Source organism: Ptiloglossa arizonensis, chromosome 2 (assembly GCF_051014685.1).
Source record: "Ptiloglossa arizonensis isolate GNS036 chromosome 2, iyPtiAriz1_principal, whole genome shotgun sequence".
Classification (NCBI taxonomy): Eukaryota; Metazoa; Arthropoda; class Insecta; order Hymenoptera; family Colletidae; genus Ptiloglossa; species Ptiloglossa arizonensis.
In genome coordinates, this window is record NC_135049.1 from 30,131,278 (window position 1) to 30,150,733 (window position 19,456).

At 45.4% G+C, this 19,456-nt stretch overlaps 1 protein-coding gene across 2 annotated transcripts; it reads left to right on the top strand.

Annotated features, from left to right (window-relative positions):
• Positions 1-1,629: 1,629 nt before the first annotated feature.
• Positions 1,630-19,412, top strand: Sur (Sulfonylurea receptor). Of its 2 annotated transcripts, none has more exons than XM_076304703.1 (32): positions 1,630-1,820; positions 2,678-3,114; positions 5,502-5,783; positions 9,012-9,272; positions 9,459-9,561; positions 10,751-10,978; positions 11,417-11,602; positions 11,688-11,834; positions 11,899-12,102; positions 12,308-12,445; positions 12,540-12,702; positions 12,764-12,942; positions 13,083-13,214; positions 13,273-13,510; positions 13,579-13,684; positions 13,760-14,021; positions 14,149-14,286; positions 14,355-14,597; positions 15,104-15,345; positions 15,413-15,478; positions 15,540-15,644; positions 15,801-15,895; positions 15,962-16,182; positions 16,261-16,482; positions 16,548-16,729; positions 16,796-16,967; positions 17,336-17,573; positions 17,903-18,030; positions 18,084-18,271; positions 18,648-18,751; positions 18,827-19,023; positions 19,106-19,412. In XM_076304703.1, the coding sequence occupies exons 3-32, from the start codon at positions 5,563-5,565 to the stop codon at positions 19,268-19,270; spliced, it is 5,274 nt and encodes a 1,757-aa protein (XP_076160818.1). In that variant the 5' UTR covers positions 1,630-1,820; positions 2,678-3,114; positions 5,502-5,562; the 3' UTR covers positions 19,271-19,412. The 2 variants fall into 2 exon arrangements, with proteins under 2 accessions (XP_076160818.1, XP_076160816.1); XM_076304701.1 differs by having other exon boundaries at positions 2,680-3,114; positions 12,764-13,020.
• Positions 19,413-19,456: the final 44 nt, after the last annotated feature.

Here is a 19,456-nt window from a genome sequence, read left to right on the forward strand (position 1 = left end):
TCATTTCTAAGAATTTTCGGAATTTCTTGGAAATTACGTCATTTCCTAGAGTTTCCGAAACTCGGCGATCCAGTTATCCAAAAGGAGACCCGTCCACCTCGGAGGCTCCCGGCGGAATGAAATTTTCAACAACCGGCGGCTCTATTTATACCCCTCCCCCCAGAAGGTGACTTACCGTTACTTCGATTGCCTCTGTTCGATCTAATGGAATATTTCATCAAATTGATGGCTTTTAAGCCATTATTTTTACCAGGACATCGTTAACAATTGTTTAGACCATGGCCCTACGATAATTGTTAATAATTATAATAAATAAACATCAAGATATCGCGAAATCTGTGCGGGCGAACGTTTTTACCGATTGTTTGTTCCTCTACGCGATTGTTTTTAACATTCACGTATGTTCCCAATGTTATTGTTGTAATGCACATTTATTTACGCATTATGAACGATTAAATAAGATACAGAAATGTATTTCACATCTCGCACACCAATGCTTTGGCCGATGTCGAGCGTAGCATTCAGAACCATGAAAGCCTCGAATACCTTTTTACTATTGCAGCTGTTAAATTCACTAACCCCGTCGTTGGTTCGTAACACGTGAACCATTTATCGTGGAGGAAGAAGTCAAACGCCAGCGTGCACGTGTAGCCACTGAACAGAAACGTAAGTTCTGTGACAGCAACTTTTAAAGCTACCACGACATACTTAGCCGAACGACTAAGTATCATAAACACTTCGTCCAGATGTAGCTCGATAGTACCGTGTTCCAAGTATCCGTGTCGTAATGTTAGCCTTTGTGAGGTCTTGTCGATCACTGGAACGTGATTTCTTCGCAAATTAAAAAAGAGAAATAAAGAGACTTCCTACAGGACTGAGAATAAAAATGATCCCGTTTCGAACCCACCTATTAGTCCTCTATTCATAGAATGAATATCTCTCCCCTTTTACGATTCCCTTTTACAGATTTTTTATTTCAACGTTTTCCCTTTGAGCCACCAGATGACCAATTACTACTCTCCCTTTGCAATTTTTTTCTTTCATAGACCTTTAATTCCAACGCATCCCCTTCTGGCCCCTTGCTCCCTATTATTAACATTTCTCTCGTCAATGAATTTGATTCAAAGACTCCGCGTAGCCTTTCCAGCTAACAGCCGTGTTTAAGGATCGTTCAACTTCGTTACTTACCTAACCCAGACCTAATGCAATAACTTCTGCTCTCACATCCACGGACAGTTGCAACCTTTCTTTTACGAATCGGTCGAACGTCTAAAGAGCAAAAGTCCCGCTTAATTGAATACCTATTACAAAATAAAGATCCTCGATCGCTCGCTCGGGAATAGTCGGTTCGCCGTGTGGTGAAGCTTCTCTGTCCACCGTGGAACTCCTTGCGAACCCTCTGGCTGACGACGCGTCGAGAAAAGAGTTCGGAGCCAAAAGACCGTTCGAAGGAATCCGCTTTTCTAGGACGGGGCTTACGTTTCCGGTGAAAGAGGAGTCCGCTGCCAGCCGTGATCTTTTTTCTCGCCGGTGACTCATCACGCACATGGGATTACCATTCGTTCTTCGGCATTCGGCTCTCTCTGATCTGTCAGTAGCCCGCGGAGCGTCAACCAGAAAGGACGCGTACTCGCCAACTCTGTTCGATCGACGCGCACGTGCGTGCCCAGGAATACTGATTCGTAACCGAACAAGTGGTTCCGTGCCCCCGTGGGACACTCCGAGGTGCACCCTCGAGCCACGTACACGCTTTACTCAAGTTCGTACATCGAGCTGCAACCGTCCTGTGTAATTCTCGAACGCGTTGAAAAAAGGGGGAGGTAGCGTTTACAAATTTTCCAATCAATTACAAAATTCCTACCCCTCCGAATCGCTCGGAAAGTACTTGGACCGGGTCATTTCCTACACTTTGCTTCGCGCAAAGCTCCACGAGATTCTAATATTGTTGAAAATATTCCGAAAGTTTTCCTCGGGGCTGTACGCGTCGCGTGAAAAATTCTAGAGTAACGAATACCCCAACGTGCTAGAATTCCACCATAATCTTTTACGATGGAATTTTTCTTATCGTTTCTTTACCGGAATTTTGTTACCTACGAACTTCTTTACGCTAAAATTTTGTTACCATCCAATCCCTTCCCAGAATCTCCTCGCGGTAAATTTTCGCCGTGCCTCGTCTCGGTTGCAGAGAAATCGAAAAGGTCACCAGATGGCCGATTCGGGGCACGAGGGGGGAGTTCGAGCTGCTATTAACTTTTATACTTCCCGTTTTATAGCTCCCCATCCGCGATATTTTGTTTACAATATTTTCGAACCAGAGCTCGAAAGGAAAATAAACGATTCGGTAACCGCGTGTGAAAGCACGGTGGTGAACTTCGATCGCGAATATCCTCGAAAATGAAATTTTTGCGTCACACTCGCTTCGTAACTTCTCCGCTCCGAGTGTACGGAAAAAATACTCGCGAGGTAGGAAGGTCGAAGTATCGAATATCTTATCGTGGAACAAAGCTGAGCAAACAGTAGGTACCTCTAATTACTACGACTGCAAACAGGACGCTCGAAAACGTTAGCACCTAAATTCTTTACTTAACGGACCATTTGTTATTAGAACCGAGACACTTCTCCGCGTGGCGAGAAACGCAATTTTTCTTTATTTTTTTTTTTTCTTTCTTTTCTCGAGAGATGCCTTGAGGCAGGTCGACGAGTCCCGCGGCGAACACGTAAACCTGGAAGTATTTTAAATATCGCGCGACGTTGGAGTTGTTCGTATTCGAGAAGAATTGGAATTATTTCGAGTTCACGAGGGCCACGTAGCGGATTCGTCTACAGGAATACCGATTGGTCGTTGCCCCATTACGGAGTGTCCGAATAATCGTCTCGGTCGTCGCCACGTCGAATGATCGACGACACGGATCGAGAACAGGTAGAAATCTACGTGGGATTGCACGCCGATCGGGAAACACGAGAACGATACGAGCTGCTCGGAAGTGATCTGTTCCACGAGGAAACGGAACGTAAATCGCTAGCGGAACGGTGACATAACAGAAAAACGAAGCATCGGAGCCACCGCATAAATTATGCTAATGAGACGCGGCAAGGAATTCCGCCCGGGGACACGTAAGTCTAGTTACTTTACTTTGGTGACTGGCGCGTCGTTTGGACTTTTTAAATGCAAATTAATATCGAATTTACCGTGGAACGATGTTTATTGACGTTCAACGGGAGTACCGAGTATTCCAATCGATCGCATCGAGTCGCGTTCGTAATTGTACGAAAGGAACATTTTTCTTTTTTTTTTTAAGGGAAAGATAGAATTTCTTTGTCGACGCTCTGCGAACTTTCTTTAAAATTTGTTTCACGTTCGGTGAGTGTCGACGAATATTCTCCGAATTCGTGTAACCAAACAGCGGGACTAAATTTATTTATACTTAGAAGGAATGATTCGTCTCTTCTTATTTCTCCGCGAAGTTTCTTTCGAAATTTGTTCGCGTTCGACGAGCATTGAAAATTATCTTGTATATTCTTTCACAGAGAATAAATGACAATTCGATCGAACGCTTCAATAAGTATTTTGGTAAATTATCTTTTCATCGAACGAAAGACTGCTCGGTGGTTCCTCGTTGTTCAATTTATACTTGCGCGCTTCTTCGATTTAGAGACGTTTCCAGTTTTATGGTTTCGTAATAGCCAAGTTACGCTCGATCGAAAACGCTCGACGGAAATAATATACGGCTCGCCGCGACCGCGTCCAATGTTATTCGAATTAATAACGTTTACTCGACGAACGCCGCATTAACTTAATAATGCTCCCGTACCGTGAAGAAGCGATTTGATTTGCATGTTTCGCGCATTTCTCAGACGCCACGCGCGAGCGAAACGAATCGCGACAAATGATATTCCGAACGATTAAATTATTCCCACCGTTGCTAATTGTAATGCGGGCAATTGTTGATCGCGTGCAAATTTTCCCTTTGACGAGTCACCGGTTATCGAATGCACGATAAACGATACGATAACATTTCAATTCAACCGCCTTCTTTCCTTTCAATTAAGAAACAAACAACGAACGATAACTCCCGTGTTTTAGTTTTTTATACTTCCTCGTTCGATTATTTTTTACGTTTACAAACGAGACTGTGGCTCGATACTTTAAAATTCGTTCAAATACGAGGAAACGGTATCGGTGTAATTTTTTTTTTTTTACGGTTGTTTGATAATTGTAAGAAGCCATTGAAACGTGTCGGATTTTTGGACAGCGTCTCGTTGAGACTTGTTGACGGGTTTTCGCGTCGCTTCTTCTTCTATAAAACGTGCCGCGGAACCTTAATCGTTCGTTTAAACAATTAAGTGGCCCTAATCGCAAGGCCAACGCAATTCGATTCAGTGGTCCTTAGGTATACGATAGTAGAATTCGTTACGTCATCTCGTTAGGAGAAGCGTGTGGGACGTCTCGCCGCTAAAAATGATAGAGTAAATAATTTGTATCGTGAAAATGTAGAAAATTGTAGAGAAATTGCTAATTAACTCGTTCCAAAAACAAATACGAATGAAAGTGTTCCCGAAAGAAATTGAATCACTCGTGCCTCGACGTGTAATAAATTTCAATTTCCTTTTCGAGGCGCGCGACTTTGCAATTAAAATTTTCATTTTCTTCTCGGAGAATCGCGGGATCTTGTAATAAAAATTTCGCTCGTAGTAAATTTTCATTTTGTTTCCAGAGGATCCCGGAATGAGAATTCAGCGAGTAAATATTCGTTCGGTTCTCTTGAGAGTCTCGCGATCTTTGAATGAACGTTTCGCGAGTGAATTTTTATTTTACGTACGATGTCACCGCGATTCGTCGTGGATACGATTTTAACAGGATTTCACGGGCGAACGCACTTTTATCGGTATTATCGAGAGTTATCCGACCGTAAGATATTTTTAGTGCTCGTATAAAAACCCGTTGTCGAAAACGGAGCACGCGTTGTTACGGATCCGCTGGACCGCCGGTGGGAAACTATTTCCTGGCCTAGCTGCTCGTGACGTCACGAGCAAATAATACAAGCAAATAATACAAAGCGAGCCGCGCAACCTTCTCGAAAAATGCACTCCCCGGGAACCGTTTTCAAGCATCCCGCGCGATTCGATCGAGTTCTCGGTCGTTCGTAAAATCTGAAACTGCGGGCGGATATAAATCGAGGACGTAAAACTTGGGAAATACACCGAATCTAAATCTAGCCTATCCGAGTAAACACGCGAATAAATTTTCCTCTGAAAAAAAAAGAAAAAAAAAAAGAATCTACGGACGAAGCGTATAAAAATCGGAGTGAATCGATCTATCGCTTCTTCGTCCCCGTGGACCTCGACTTAACGGTTCTCGATTTCAAACTGGGTGAGTGGCGCGAATAAAAAATTCTTATCGCGAGACCAGCGTTACCGAAAAATATAAAAATTGAAGATTTCGCCCGAGAGCGATAGACACAGAGCCTTAAAGGGGCACCGTAACCGAGCAATATTTTTAGGTGGTCGCAAGAAGAATGATTCGTGTCCAGGAACTGAGATGAGAGGAACAACCGGATAAAAATGGAGTTCTGCAAAGGTTACAGACTTCTGAGCGTACTGCCCAAACCCCAGAAGCGAATCGTTTGGAAATGGCGGGCAGAAAACGGGACGATTGTCCGTGTCGTTGCGAACGACATGGTCGAGGATTGTCCGATCGAGATCGTCAATCTCTGCGTTCCAGCAATCGCCATCCTCGTTGCTCTGATCGTTGCACTTAGCAACAAATGCGGCAAACGACACAAGTAAGTTCGCGAGAACAACGACCGAGAACTTCAATTTCGCGATCCAATGATTAATATTTCGTGAGAAGGAAAAAACTTCCTACAAAGTGTGCACTATGACAGTTAAAGAGAAAAATGGTAATTATTTTTCGAACGATATCTTCTTCTATATCTTTCGATATCAATCTTTGTCCTTTTAACTCGAGAATACTAGATCTTTGATTCGAATAAACAATTCTTCACGATCTTTTGCTTCTTCGCGTAAGTTTCGTGTATATATTTATCTGTACAATTGACACGGAACAAGTTCTGAAATTAATTTCAGCCCAGCACCGATCGATTCAATAATAAAAAAGATTAACCACCGATGGTGGGCAGTCTACGAAATGAAGAATTTAAACTTCGCGGTTGAAATGTCTTTTGATCGGAGAATTTTAATTCCCACACGTGGGAGCCAATTGCAACGTCTAATCGTCTCAAAAAGCAAGGTTTCTCGAGTGAGCCTTACCGACGAGGTCACCAGCGAACTAGGACAACCGACATTTTTAGAAAATGTGTTTCCGATACTATTCGCGACGTTAACATTCTCAACTTCGTGGAAGACTCGATATCGACGATCGAAAATAAACGTTCGGCTCGTTCGATTCTCGATCAGGGAAACTCGTTCCGTTGCAGCGACGATGATTAAAAGAATAGCGACCTTCGCTCGGGAGATGTTTGTTTTCCGTGCTGAAAGATTTTCGTCGGTGTTTGTTTTCGATTTGACGTAAGCGTGGACCACGTGCGATACACAGCGTGGGTAAAAACGCTGGTTAAACACCTTCGAGGATTTCCTGGAGCTTCATCTGGGACAACTTGCAATTAAACGAAATGTTTCACGTTCACTTTGGGATGCCCCATGATTCAGACTAGGGTTACGTTCTATTTTGAGCAATTTGCTCCAATTAACAGAGTTGGGCGTTATTCGGGCGAATCCTCATCAAGACCGTTCGAATGAAATTTTATCATCAACGTTACTCGTTACTGATGTCATTTACTTGGTAAGACTAACGACACCGCTCTAGAGAAATATATTTATATTGTATCCTCGACTCCTACGGAAGTATATTCGTTTATTTATTTACGAAAAAAAGTTCCTCCTCCAGTCTCGTTAATATCTCTCCAACCTCTGCGTACGTTTTAAGTTCCCGAACGGTGAAATTGATTCTTAAATATTGCAAAAGCTCCACAAGCTTGTGTACAAATTAAACACAGTACTGGAGGAACTAAAAAATCCGTAATTATTACCATTACGGCCAAGAGATCGCGTTATTTAATTTAGTTTAAGAACACACTGCAATCGTAAGAATTTCTCCCGTCGTAGTTTCCAGTTTGTCACCCACCCCTTTTGCAAATAGCCGATCGTCAACCGGAAGACGAATAATTGCCTCGTTTCCCAGGAACTCGGTCGATTGTTTACCCGTGTTAAACAATGATAAAACTCGCTTCTTCCAGGAAGAAACGATGGAATCGTAAAGCATCCATGGTTCTGGCGAGTCTTACCTCTACCATTGTTCATTCCCCGTTCTCCAAATCACTATACCCGGAAAACATTCGATCCACATACTCGACGCGTTTCACAGCTTCGCGGAGAAACCATAAGCTGCTCCTATTATATTCTAATCGTTCCTCTGTTCGCGACTCCCACTGAAATATTAAGTACACAACTCGACGAGTTAACCAAGATCCTTGGAAAACGATTCAACACCCTCGTCGCGTCTCCTATGATCTTTCAAACAATATCAAACGATAATTGTCAGCTATCTATAGACCCAGGCAACGGTCCAATCGTCACTTCTCGATCCCCGCCACTCTCTCGTTCGTGTCGAGGCTACTATCTCGGAAATCTTATTAAACTTGTCTAACTCTATGACAAATAGGATCAACGTCGAAATGGTGGCAAAAGAGAGGTCAGAGACCCCAACGAAAACACAGTTCCCCACGAAAGCCTCGGAGAAACGTGACTCCAAACGGATCGTGGAGAGTCTCGAATGAATTAACGGAATAATTAGCAACATGTGTTCGCGGGCCCACGTGCTCTTTCCTGGTTTGCGTCACGGTCTCGAGGAATCTTAACCCCGGTTCCTCGGGTCTTCCCCGACCCATCGCGCTCTCACAATATACAGAGTGTTCCGACTAACTCGAGCGTCTCGAATACCTCGTTGTATCGTAAATTTCGAAACATTCGTTTCTACGTACAGTCGAACGAAAGAATGCTTCGAGGTTAACCGTAGAGTTACAACAAAGAGCAAAAATGTCCCGCAGATACGGAACTCGAGTTTTACAACTTTATTAAATACTTCTTATTAAAAATGAGAATATCTGTCGCGATAGATTCGGTTGTGGAAAAGGACTTCGTGGAACGGTTTGAGGTTAGTCGAATCGTATAAGATGGCCACCTCGATGGAAAACCAATGGCCGCCACTTCCACCACCGATTTCATCTTAAGTTCGCACGATTCTGAACAGTGATTAACCCGCGGAAGAATCGCCAGGGAAACGGCTCTAGATCGAACGAGTGGAAGTTGTCGGGCGACAAGTTCGCGACGATAAATTATTACACGTTCGGGCGGAACGATTAATTAATTTCATCGAACCGGACGACCGCGTGCGCGCGTCCAATGAAAAATCGAATTCCCGTTTCATAAACGTGTCGCGTACGCCATTACCCGGGCATTAATTTCAGAATTTTTCACCCGCGACACCATACGGAATTTCTGTATCCCGTTTCTTAGGTACTTTGATCGATTACAAGTGGAGCACTCGAAGGTCTAACCTCGAGACAGGCGAGCGATGTAATCCTCTTTTATACAAATCCTCGCTGCTATATACCTCGGTTCTTTTCATTTTTAACACTTCGACGAAAAGAACGATTTAATTTTCCTGGAGGGTAATCTTTACGAGACAAAATTTAGTAACTAGAGGATATGGATCATTGAAGGTTGACGCAACTTACGAAAATTGATTAAGGAATACAGTATTGTATAATTTTACGCGACGAAAGATTCATGTCATAGAGGGTCAATGCAATTTGTTAAAAACGATCAACGAGTACAGTATAATTTTATATGTTTAAGGACACAGGACACACATTTTAGTCTTCTTATCTCGTTATCTTGGACAGAATATCGCTCCTGTAGCGAAAAATCGAGAGGTGAGAATAATTCTGAAATATTGTACGATTATTGTTGTTCTCTGTTTGATTGTCCAGAGTCTCCAGGGGACTTCTTCCATTTCACACAACCAGGACCCTGCTGTGCATGTTGCTCCTGTTGGTGCACTTCCTGGAGCTCAGCGAGTCCTTTCTGACGACCGTATCGATCTCGACGATCCTCTCGATCCTGGCGGTCCTTTCGTGCTGGATCCTTCATCGGAGTACCGAAATCAATGGCGGCTTGGGGACTGTCTTCTCCGCGGGGATTTTCGCCGCCATTGGTTTGTCGCGTGCGTGGAAATTCACCATTTTGTCCGGGTCAGTCGAGAAAATAAAATAGAATTATAAATATATATAAAGTACAAACGATCGAACGAACCAAAAGCAAAAGAGAAACTCGTACGATAAATTATCCACGAGGTTCTCGATGGTTTTTTTTTCCCGCTCTCGATCAAATTTTTCTTACTTTCGATAATTACAATTTCTCAACATCGATCCACTTAGATACGGTTTGTCGATCCGGCACGTTCGATTCGCAACAACAGCCATCACCGCTGTTCTGTGCGCCTCGTTCGCCATCTTGGATTCTTACACGTTTTATTTCACGGTGAGCGACGCCTTACTTATTACTATAATTACGCCGGTTGAATAAATAGCTTAGAGTTAAACGAAAATAAATAAAATTGCCCTCCTTCCTTGAACCGAATTACTTTAATATCGAATCTCGCGGCGCGCGATCGATATCGCGTGGAAATAAAGATATACCGAGCCGCCCGGCCGCGTTGCCCGTGTACAAGATTTTTCGGAAAATTTATAACGTTCTAATCTCGATGCACGTGAGTCGCGTGTTCCTGGAAACGGAAGGTATCAAGCCAGGAATTAACGACAGAGCGTTACAACCTTATCGAGAAGAGCCAGCTACTCGCCGGTAACCTAGCGCAAACATTTGTTTTACATTTGCTCAGCTTGTTTGAATAATAATGTTTATTATCGCGACCTCGGCGAGAGTCGGGGCTTATCGAGTGGTAACGTTACTTTTCCTCCCCGACGATCTAAACTAGATCGCGAAAATAGATCGCGGGACCTTGTTTCGTGAATTTCGTATTCCCTCGGTGTTTAATTTCGCGAAAGAGGGAATAAAATGGGAAACGGGCCCTCGACGAAATAACTCTCGAATACATACTCGTGATTCTCCGCGAAGCTTAGAAACGAAATCGAAAGAAATTATTTTTACCGTGCATGAATCGCTAACCGGGAAGTAAATTGATATCGATAAAAGTATACAGAAACAGAACGATCCGGCTTCGAAGTTCGTCGAGAATAATTAGCGAATTTTAACCAGCGAGCACTGGAAACATTCGTCGTTATTTTTGTTCGCAAGCAATATGGAATCGAGGGAATGTTAAATGCACGCGGAAGACCGCCCGCGGGCAATTCGCGCCGGGATAAATCCCCATCGAGTTTATCGGCTCCTATTTCTTCGTAACGATCGATTCAATTAGGAAATTCTCAACAGGCGACATTTCCTGCTCGGAGCACTCGAATTGGCCGCGAACCAGACAGCATATTTCACGTCTAATTATAATCGCGTTAAGAACACGGGGCACTCGAGCACCCAAGCGTCTTCGATGGCTCGTAAACGCGGGATTCCAGGCCTGGGTTCGCTCCGAATATATTTCACGTGCACACCCGACTCCTTGACCCAATAAAAACAAGCGTATCGTTCAAACGGCCGTGCAAACGAATCGCATTTAACGCGCCGCCGCGAATCAGTCTACGATTTTCTCTCTATCCAGACCAGACGAAGGCGGAGATACCTCGTCAAGCGGACCGAGGACGCCAGAATCGTCTACAGACACTCTCGTACCACTTTCCTCGGCAGAATCACCTTCCATTGGGTAACCGATCTCCTATCAAAGGGATACAACTCCCCCTTGGAGTCGCAGGACCTCGGTGAACTACCCGAAGAGGAGACCACCGAAACCCAATTTGGGAAATTTCGAAGAATCTACGGAGAACACAGGGTAACTCGACGGAGATCCGCGTAGATTTGTAGATCGTTCGATTAGCTTCGATTCGAGCGGCGCGAGTCGAAAATTTTAGAGAAATAGAATTTAACAAAGAATAGAACGACTCGAGGGACATTGACAGTCGAATATCTTTTAGAAAAATAGAATTTACAAAGAACGGGACAACTCGAGAGATTTTTATAGACGTAGGGAGTGAAGTTATTAATCTTTCCCGATACCTTTGTCGATTCCGTGAAGCGTGATTTGAACGGTTTAGGAAAATAAACGAAGACTTATTTTTTAATTACGAAGTAAGAAATCGAGTTCGACTTAGCGACGACTTGAGAACGAGCTGTGATCGGGGCTGAAATAGATTCTACCAATGAACAGAGTCTACCAGGATATAAATATCGTGAGTCGAAGTGATTATAAGACTCTGTGTCACTCTTCTAGAAGGAAAAGAGGAAATTGTCCCTCTGGCGATGTTTCTGGAAGCAAATATGGCTCCCTTTTGTAACGGGTGGTTTGCTGAAACTGTTAGGCGACGCGACCACTCTGGTTGGTCCGATGACGATCCCTAGGATCCTGGACTACGTTACTGCCACTCAAAACGGGACCATGAGTCATCGTATCGTTCGGGTATCGAAACCTTGCACTCGATTCACCAATCTGACAAGCACTCCCGTTGAGCGAAACCAGCCAAGGACTCTTCACGATTTTTCAGAGCGCCATGACGTTCTCGGATGTTCTCCAAAATGGCTACTTCCTCAGCTTGCTGGTGTTCGTCTTCGCTCTTTTGCAGAGCACCCTGAGCCAGGCCTCCACTCACATTCTCTGCGTCGAGGGGATTCGATTGAAGACCTCTCTTCAGGTACACTCGAGACAACGCACCGGACCAATTTCCAGACATCTTTCATTTCGATTTGGCACCGTAGGCGTTGCTGTACGATAAAGCATTGCGGCTGTGTTCGTGGAGCATCGACGAAGACGAGAACCCACAAACGGACAAGGTGAAAGAGCAACACAAGTCTTACCGAGCTGGTGATATCGGAACCCTGACCAATCTTATATCGGAGGACGCTTACAACGTGATGAGCTTCTTCTGGATCGGACACTATACTTGGGCTATCCCACTGAAGGTAAGCAAAGGATTGGACGAAGCATTCTGATCGTTAGAGGACTCCATCTTTGGGCAGATTTAGGTCTGAACGTCTACTAGACCGAGTCAATCCCCCTGGTAGTGATAGACACTAGGGAGTAAATACGTCTATAGTTTATCTCCGATCAGTGGGTTTATAGACGAAAGTTGACATCTCTTGAGACGAAACTAAACACTGATTTCAGATCACTGCTATCATCTTCCTTCTCTACACCAAACTGGGCATCAGCGCGATCATTGGTGCCCTTTGCTGCATAATGATTGTAACCCCGATGCAACTAATTCTTGGGAAAAAGATGTCGGAGAACTTCAAGTCCGTCGCTGTACGTTTATTTTTATTTAATTGCCTATTTCTACTCAACGACTGCTAACGTTGAATCGATCGAGGACTGTGCGTAATTTAGAGAACCTCTTTAGAAAGGAAGCGACGCCAGGTTGCGCCTAGTCAACGAGATCCTTCAAGGGATGAGGTTGGTGAAGCTCAGAGCCTGGGAGGACATCTTCGAAGGGAAGATCAAGAAGACGAGGAACGACGAATTGAGGACCCTGGACAGAGACTCCTTCTACTGGACCCTCATCAGTAAGCTCGACGTCTCGATTAATTGGAAGCGTAGACGGTAACCCTAACTTTTCATCGTCAGATTTTCTCACCCATGCATCTTCGGTGCTCACGACGCTTTTCACTTTCGGTGCCTACTTCTGGTTGGAGGAACGAAGCCTCGAGGCTGGTAACGTTTTCACGAGTTTGGCCCTCTTCTCTCAGCTCACCGTGCCGCTTCTCATCTTCCCCGTGATCATTCCTATCATCATCAACGCCATGGTGAGTAATCTCGTCGAGATTTCGAGACTCTGTTCTTCACAGACTGCTCGACACATTCCTATCATCGTCAACGCCATGGTGAGTAATCTCGTTGAGATTTCGAGGCTCTGTTGTTCACAGACTGCTCTACACCGTTTCAGATTTCCACGACCAGGATGGAAGAGTTTCTTCAGCTCCCGGAGATCGAGAACGTTCTACCAGACTCTGTTGACAGGAAGACAGAGATCGTCGAGAGTCGATCGTCCCCGACGAACTCCATCGACGAGAGTACTGTGAGTACAGACGTTAAAGATTGACGGTAGATTAGGTTAGAACTTGGAATCCTTCAAGGTAGAAGGCATGAAGGTGCACAGTGCCGCGACTTTCGGATCGTTGGACAAGATCGAGGAGGACGAAGAGGATGGACAGTCCTGTTGCATGAGAGAGTTCAAGCTGGACATAGACTCCTCCGTGGACACGGTGTTCGAGAAGGATCCAGAGACCCCGGTGCTGAGAATGAAAGCCTGCACGTTCTCCTGGGGCATGGATGAGTGTCAGTTGTCGATCGCTGATCTCAAAATACCACGTGGTAATTTCAAAGAGACTCGAAACTTAACTCGGAAGAATTCGAATTAGAATCCCTCGTTTAATTTGCAGGTCAGCTGACCCTAATCGTTGGGAAGACAGGCAGTGGAAAGACTTCTCTGCTGCTGGGAATGTTGGGAGAGATCCAGAACACAACTGGGACGATCAAGTGGACCAAGTGAGTTGGAAGGACGTCGTCGTTTAATAAAGTACGAGCAAAGTTACTTAAACGTTTTTAAACGTTTCGAGACAGAGGCTCGAGGATCGCGTACGTGGCCCAGAAACCATGGTTGTTGAACGCTACCTTGAGGGATAACATCCTCTTTGGATCGGCGTACAGGTCGAGAAGATATCGGAACGTGTTGAAAGCATGCGCCCTGCAACCCGACGTCGACATACTTCCGGGCCAAGACTTCACCCAAATCGGTGAAAAGGGGATAAACTTGAGCGGGGGGCAAAAGCAAAGGGTGACTATAGCCAGGGCGCTCTACAGTGACGCGGATGTCATCATTATGGTTGGTTGGGGTAGCTTTTGTTTTCGTAAATCGATAAAGAATCGACCATTTTTGGAGAACGTATACTTCTGCAATAACATCAGCGACTCTTTGAACATGTACGACGATTGATTGTGGATATTTCCAGGACGATCCCCTGTCCGCGTTGGATCATCAAGTTGGCCAACAGATCTTCGACCAAGGAGTCCGGAAACTTCTCCTCAGAAGCGGACGCACGGTGATCATGGTCACCCACCGATTGGAGTTGTTGCCAGTCGCCCATCAGGTACACGGATCGATCTAACGCGAGAAACGTGCATTCAGGATACATAGTAGATCATGATAAACGTCCAGGTCATCGTTATGGACAGTTGTCGAGTTCGAGCCGTAGGCACGAAGTCGTTCATCGAGGATTCCGATCCAGAATTGGCTATCGAATGGAGGAAAGCAGCGACGAGACAGCCCGATGGACGTCGCGTTCGTAGAACCGCCAAGGACAGGTGGTCTCTGATCAGACTGGTGTCTAGAATCGGTATCAACTTGAAGAACAAGCAGGCCAGCGATGGATCGTGGGTCACCGATCAGGAGGCTCACGTGGTAGATTGAACTGTCCTCATTTTTTGAACGTTTAACATCTTCTGGTTAGTGTAGAAATTCAAGAATCGAGTCCTTCGATCGATAGAGTAATCCTGGGTAGATGTTAAATAAAGATGATAGATAAACTCTACCGGATCGGTTCTCTTTTCAACCTTCAGAAACAAGATACATCTATACCGGTTCTATTTTCGTGTTCTAAGAGCTGCACGCAGTCCAGATGCATCGCTTGTAACATGGAGATATAGTTCCACGCATAATTATGTTATCTAAGCGACGAACTCCTCCTCCCTAGGCACAATTACTCGAAATGGCTGCCACGTACAGTTCGATCGATAGAACAGCCCAGCTATATATAGACGAGCGAAGTTTAAACGGAGATCGTATACAAGCAAAATGTTGCACGTTCAAATCTCGATCTAACAGCATTTTCTTGCGAGTAATTGATAACCCGCTTCCGCTCGACGATCAATGATCAGCTCAAACTTGGAATAATTCTTCTACGCTAGAGTCCACCTGCCTTCGTGCCACTGAGAATGCGACGAACCAGTCTTTCCGGGTCGAGGTACCTGGCACCTGATCTCACGGACCTTCCAGTGCCCACGGAGGAGTGGAACATCGCGAAGAAACGATGCAGGTCGCATCGAAACGCTGTCAGGTCGAGTAGCCTTCAACCTCGAAGGCAACCACCACCTGTTCTTCGACAGAACAGCACCCCAACCATCCTCGAGAGCCAATACACCGTTCCAAGGTAGTTTGGAATTTAATTTCATGGAACCACATTTCTCTCAAACTGATTTTAAACATCTTTCTTCCAGGAAGAGGAACAATACTTTCGACAATGGACAACCCAGCAACGTTTTCAAACAAATATTCTCTGGCAGGTTGGTACCAGAGTCACGGTTACGGAACAGAAGTGTTCTTGATCAATTTTATAATTCACAGAATTAGCAGTGTACACCCTGACGATACATCGAACAAAGAGAAAAGTGTCCTACGTAGGTTAATACCATCCAGTTCCAACAGACAAGTTCATTACTGCGTCAAAAAGTACGAGCCACTCGATTGTTCTACCCTATAAGCTACCTAACCGTATGAATAATTCTTCCTTTGCTTCCTTCGACTCGATAAGTTCTATTTCTGACCTCGTTGATGTGTAAGTTCGGAATACATTCGTCACGAAACCAACAATCTCTCGTTCCCTAGAGACACTCAAAGTCAAGAGCGTGAACACCTTCCGGTCAAACGATTGCTGTCGAAAGACTCCAGAGAGTCCAACGAGTCCGAGGAAAAGGAAGAAAGTTGGTACAAGATCTAAAGAAACTTGTCCAGAGAGTAGACAAAAATACTAAGACTGTCGCTTGCAGAGAGCTGCGACACGGAGGAACACGAAGAGCCCTACGAAGACAGTGGTGAAATAGTCACCAGAACAATTTGCATGGATTACTTGAAGGCTGCAGGTTGGCTGCCAGGTTTCATTTACGTAGGGGTTGCACTTTTCTGTCAGATAATTCGCGTCTACACGGACCTTTGGCTGAGCAGATGGACGGACCAAGATAAGGAGCACTTCAGCCAGGAAAGCCAGGATGTAAACTCGAGAACCGTTTAATCCCGTTAAACGACCACCATTAGAAGTTCAACCAAGTCACATTCTGCTTCGTTTCAGACGATGTTCTACTTCAAGATCTACATAATCCTTTCCATGAGCTCCATATTCCTATCTTTCGCGTACAGCGTTGTGGGTCAATGGACCGGGGCCAGAGCAAGAAGACAGTTACACGAGGAAGCTGTTTCCAGGTTGCTGAGGGTACCCATGTCGTTCTTCGAGAGTCATCCGGTGGGAAAAATTTTGAACAGATTCAGCGCCGACATGGGTGTCATCGATAAGGTTAGTGGTCGACTGTACGCGACTGTGACGATGCCGGGAGTAATCCATCGTCTTTGTTTTCGAAGAAAATATCCACGTCGATCCAAAGACTGACGTACTTCGTGCTGCTGTGCGGGTCCGCGATACTGGTGAACGTCATAATCTCCCCATGGTTTCTCGTCGCTGCTCTGCCTACGTGCGCAGCCTATTATCTCGTCCAGAGGTATTACAGACGCAGCGCGAGGCATTTGCAAAGACTGGACGGCAGGTGTGCGTCATCCTACTGTTAGAGTGCTGTCTACGAAGCTTGGAAGTTGATCTTAATCGTTTCCAGCACTCGATGGCCTATCGCTACGCACTTCTCCGAGACACTCAGTGGCCTTCCGACCTTGAGAGCCTCGAAACAGGAAAATCGCTTCATGGAGCAGGCCATGGTCCGCTTGGACTCCAACACGAACGCGTTCCTCCTTCTGAACACGAGCAGTCGGTGGCTGGGCATCGCTCTGGTATGGAGCCAGGGTTCGAATGAAAGTAACTGGCTGCTCGAGACCACCGAGGAGCTATCCCCACCATGGTGGTCTATCCCCACTACGCTATTCAATCCCCACTACACTATTCGAACCTCCTCCATTTTGTATTTCATCTTCTGACGCGTGTCTCTTGAGCAAAGGAATGACACGTGAGCATTATAGATGCTTAACAAAATGAACAGAGAACCGAGATCTTTATTTTCAACGCATTAAAGAATCTATAGAGTTCTCAAGATGAGATTGCACTCGGTGCATCCACCATGATCGATTCTTCAGTAGTGGGGACAGTGACCTCGAGCGGTCAATCGTTCTCACAGTCAATATTTACCATGGACGCTTTACAGGACTACCTAGGTGCTGTGATAGTGGTCACGGGGACGTTCGCCGCGTTAATTTCCGCCGAACTGTACCCAAGTCGCGTGACACCCGCTTTGGTTGGCCTCGCGATCAATTACACCCTCCTGGTGCCGATCTACTTGAACTGGGTGGTGAAGTTCACCGCGGAGATCGAGATGTACATGGCCAGCGTGGCACGAATCTCCGCCTACAGATACGCCCCCATCGAGAACTATCGACAACAAGGTACCACCGAACGTTCCTGAAATCGATATCTTTTAGCCCTTTCACGTTTTCAGAAGCATAAATGAAACAATTTCGGTCGAAAGCGAAATGTACTTGTACTGAATATATGTTTCATTGAGGGTGCAATGTAGATTCAAATGTGATTCTACGCTCGAATCGTCCTGTGATAGACTTAGGGATATTGGTTTGGCCACCTTTCAATACACTGGATGTTTAAAAAAAAAATCTACAGCTTTGGAGAGATCTACAGCTTTTATTTTTTTTTAAATAAAAAATTAACACTGAATATTGGTTTAATCGACGTTCGAACAACTTGGATGTATTTCCAGGCTTCCAGATATCCGACTACTGGCCAAGCAGGGGCGAAGTAATCTTCGAAAATGTTTCTCTGAGATACGATTCGCAACGGGAACCGGTCATTTCGAATTTGTGCTTGAGTATACCAGCTGGTCAAAAGGTGAGAATTACAAAAAGAAAAGGTATCTCCAGATAACTGTACATTGTCTACAGATCGGTATTTGCGGGCGAACCGGAAGCGGAAAATCCTCTACGGTGATGGCGCTCTTTCGACTGTTGGGGATCGCTCAGGGTCGCATCCTGATCGACGGGATCGACGTTCGTCGGATTCCTTTGACCCTGTTACGCTCGCGGCTCTCAGCCATTCCCCAGGACGTGATAATGTTCAGTGGCACTATTAGGTAACCTTCGATTAACCTTAAAACTTAATCGATGGGAATGTTAATTGGGAACCGGGGGTTCTTGGAAGTGAAAGTTATTAAAAATAGTAAAATTGGGAAAGGTGTCTTAATGATAGATGTTCAGCGGACTTCCAAGAACCCAGGTTATGGTTATTGTCCCGAGGCGAATTGCACGCGTTAATCCAGCCATAAACTCTTGCGTGCCGCGACACTCTTAAAAAATGAAAACTGAGAAAAATTCGAGAAATCTCGGTGCATCTGGGTCGCTTTTCGAGTGTCAAAGGGTTAACCGACACTTCCGAACCCAAAGTCCGCAAACTCTGCGCAACGTTTGGTACGATAGGGAATCGATGAAGGGTGTGGTGAACGTTTTCAGAGAAAATTTGGATCCCCTCTCGGAGCACGACGATCGAGAACTGTGGAGGGCCCTGGAAGTGGCGCAGATCAAGGACGTGGTGGCCTCTCATCCCGAGGGACTCGGTGAGCTGTTTCGTATCGACTCTCGAAGCTCGTTCGTTCGGTGACGAAATAAAAATGTTATTTTCGTCAATCTAGACTTCGAGGTGCGCGAGGGTGGCGAGAACTTCTCCTCCGGGCAGCTTCAGCTCCTCTGCATGGCGCGAGCGATCCTCAGGAGGTCCTCGATCGTCGTCCTCGACGAGGCAACCAGCGCGCTCGACGCGGCCACCGAGAAGTCCCTCTTGAAAGCAGTCTCGGCCGCTTTCGATGGCAGAACTGTGATCGCAATCGCGGTAACTCGACGTCACTCTAGCTTCCCGTACTTTTCACTCGTTCTACCCGTGAATATCATTCGTTTCGTATCCGTTTTCGCAGCACCGCGCCGCGGCGTTATTGGATTGCGATCGTATAATCGTCTTCCACGAGGGTACGATCGTCGAGGACGGTTCGCCGCTGGATCTGACGCGACGAGAAGCTGGATTTTTCGCGAACATGCTGAGATCCAAGGAGCAGAACCGAACGACCGACACCAATGAGTGAAACTATTCCCGAAGGAAGGAAAAAACAAAGAAAGGCACGGAGAAAGTAGAGGAAGACTATATTCTACACGTTTCTCGGTTCTCGGACTGGAACGTGCGATGTATTTATTTTTGATAACGAAAATAAACGTGGAATACCAAGACACGTGGCCGAATCGATTCCACACACGCAAAGATACCTGTATCG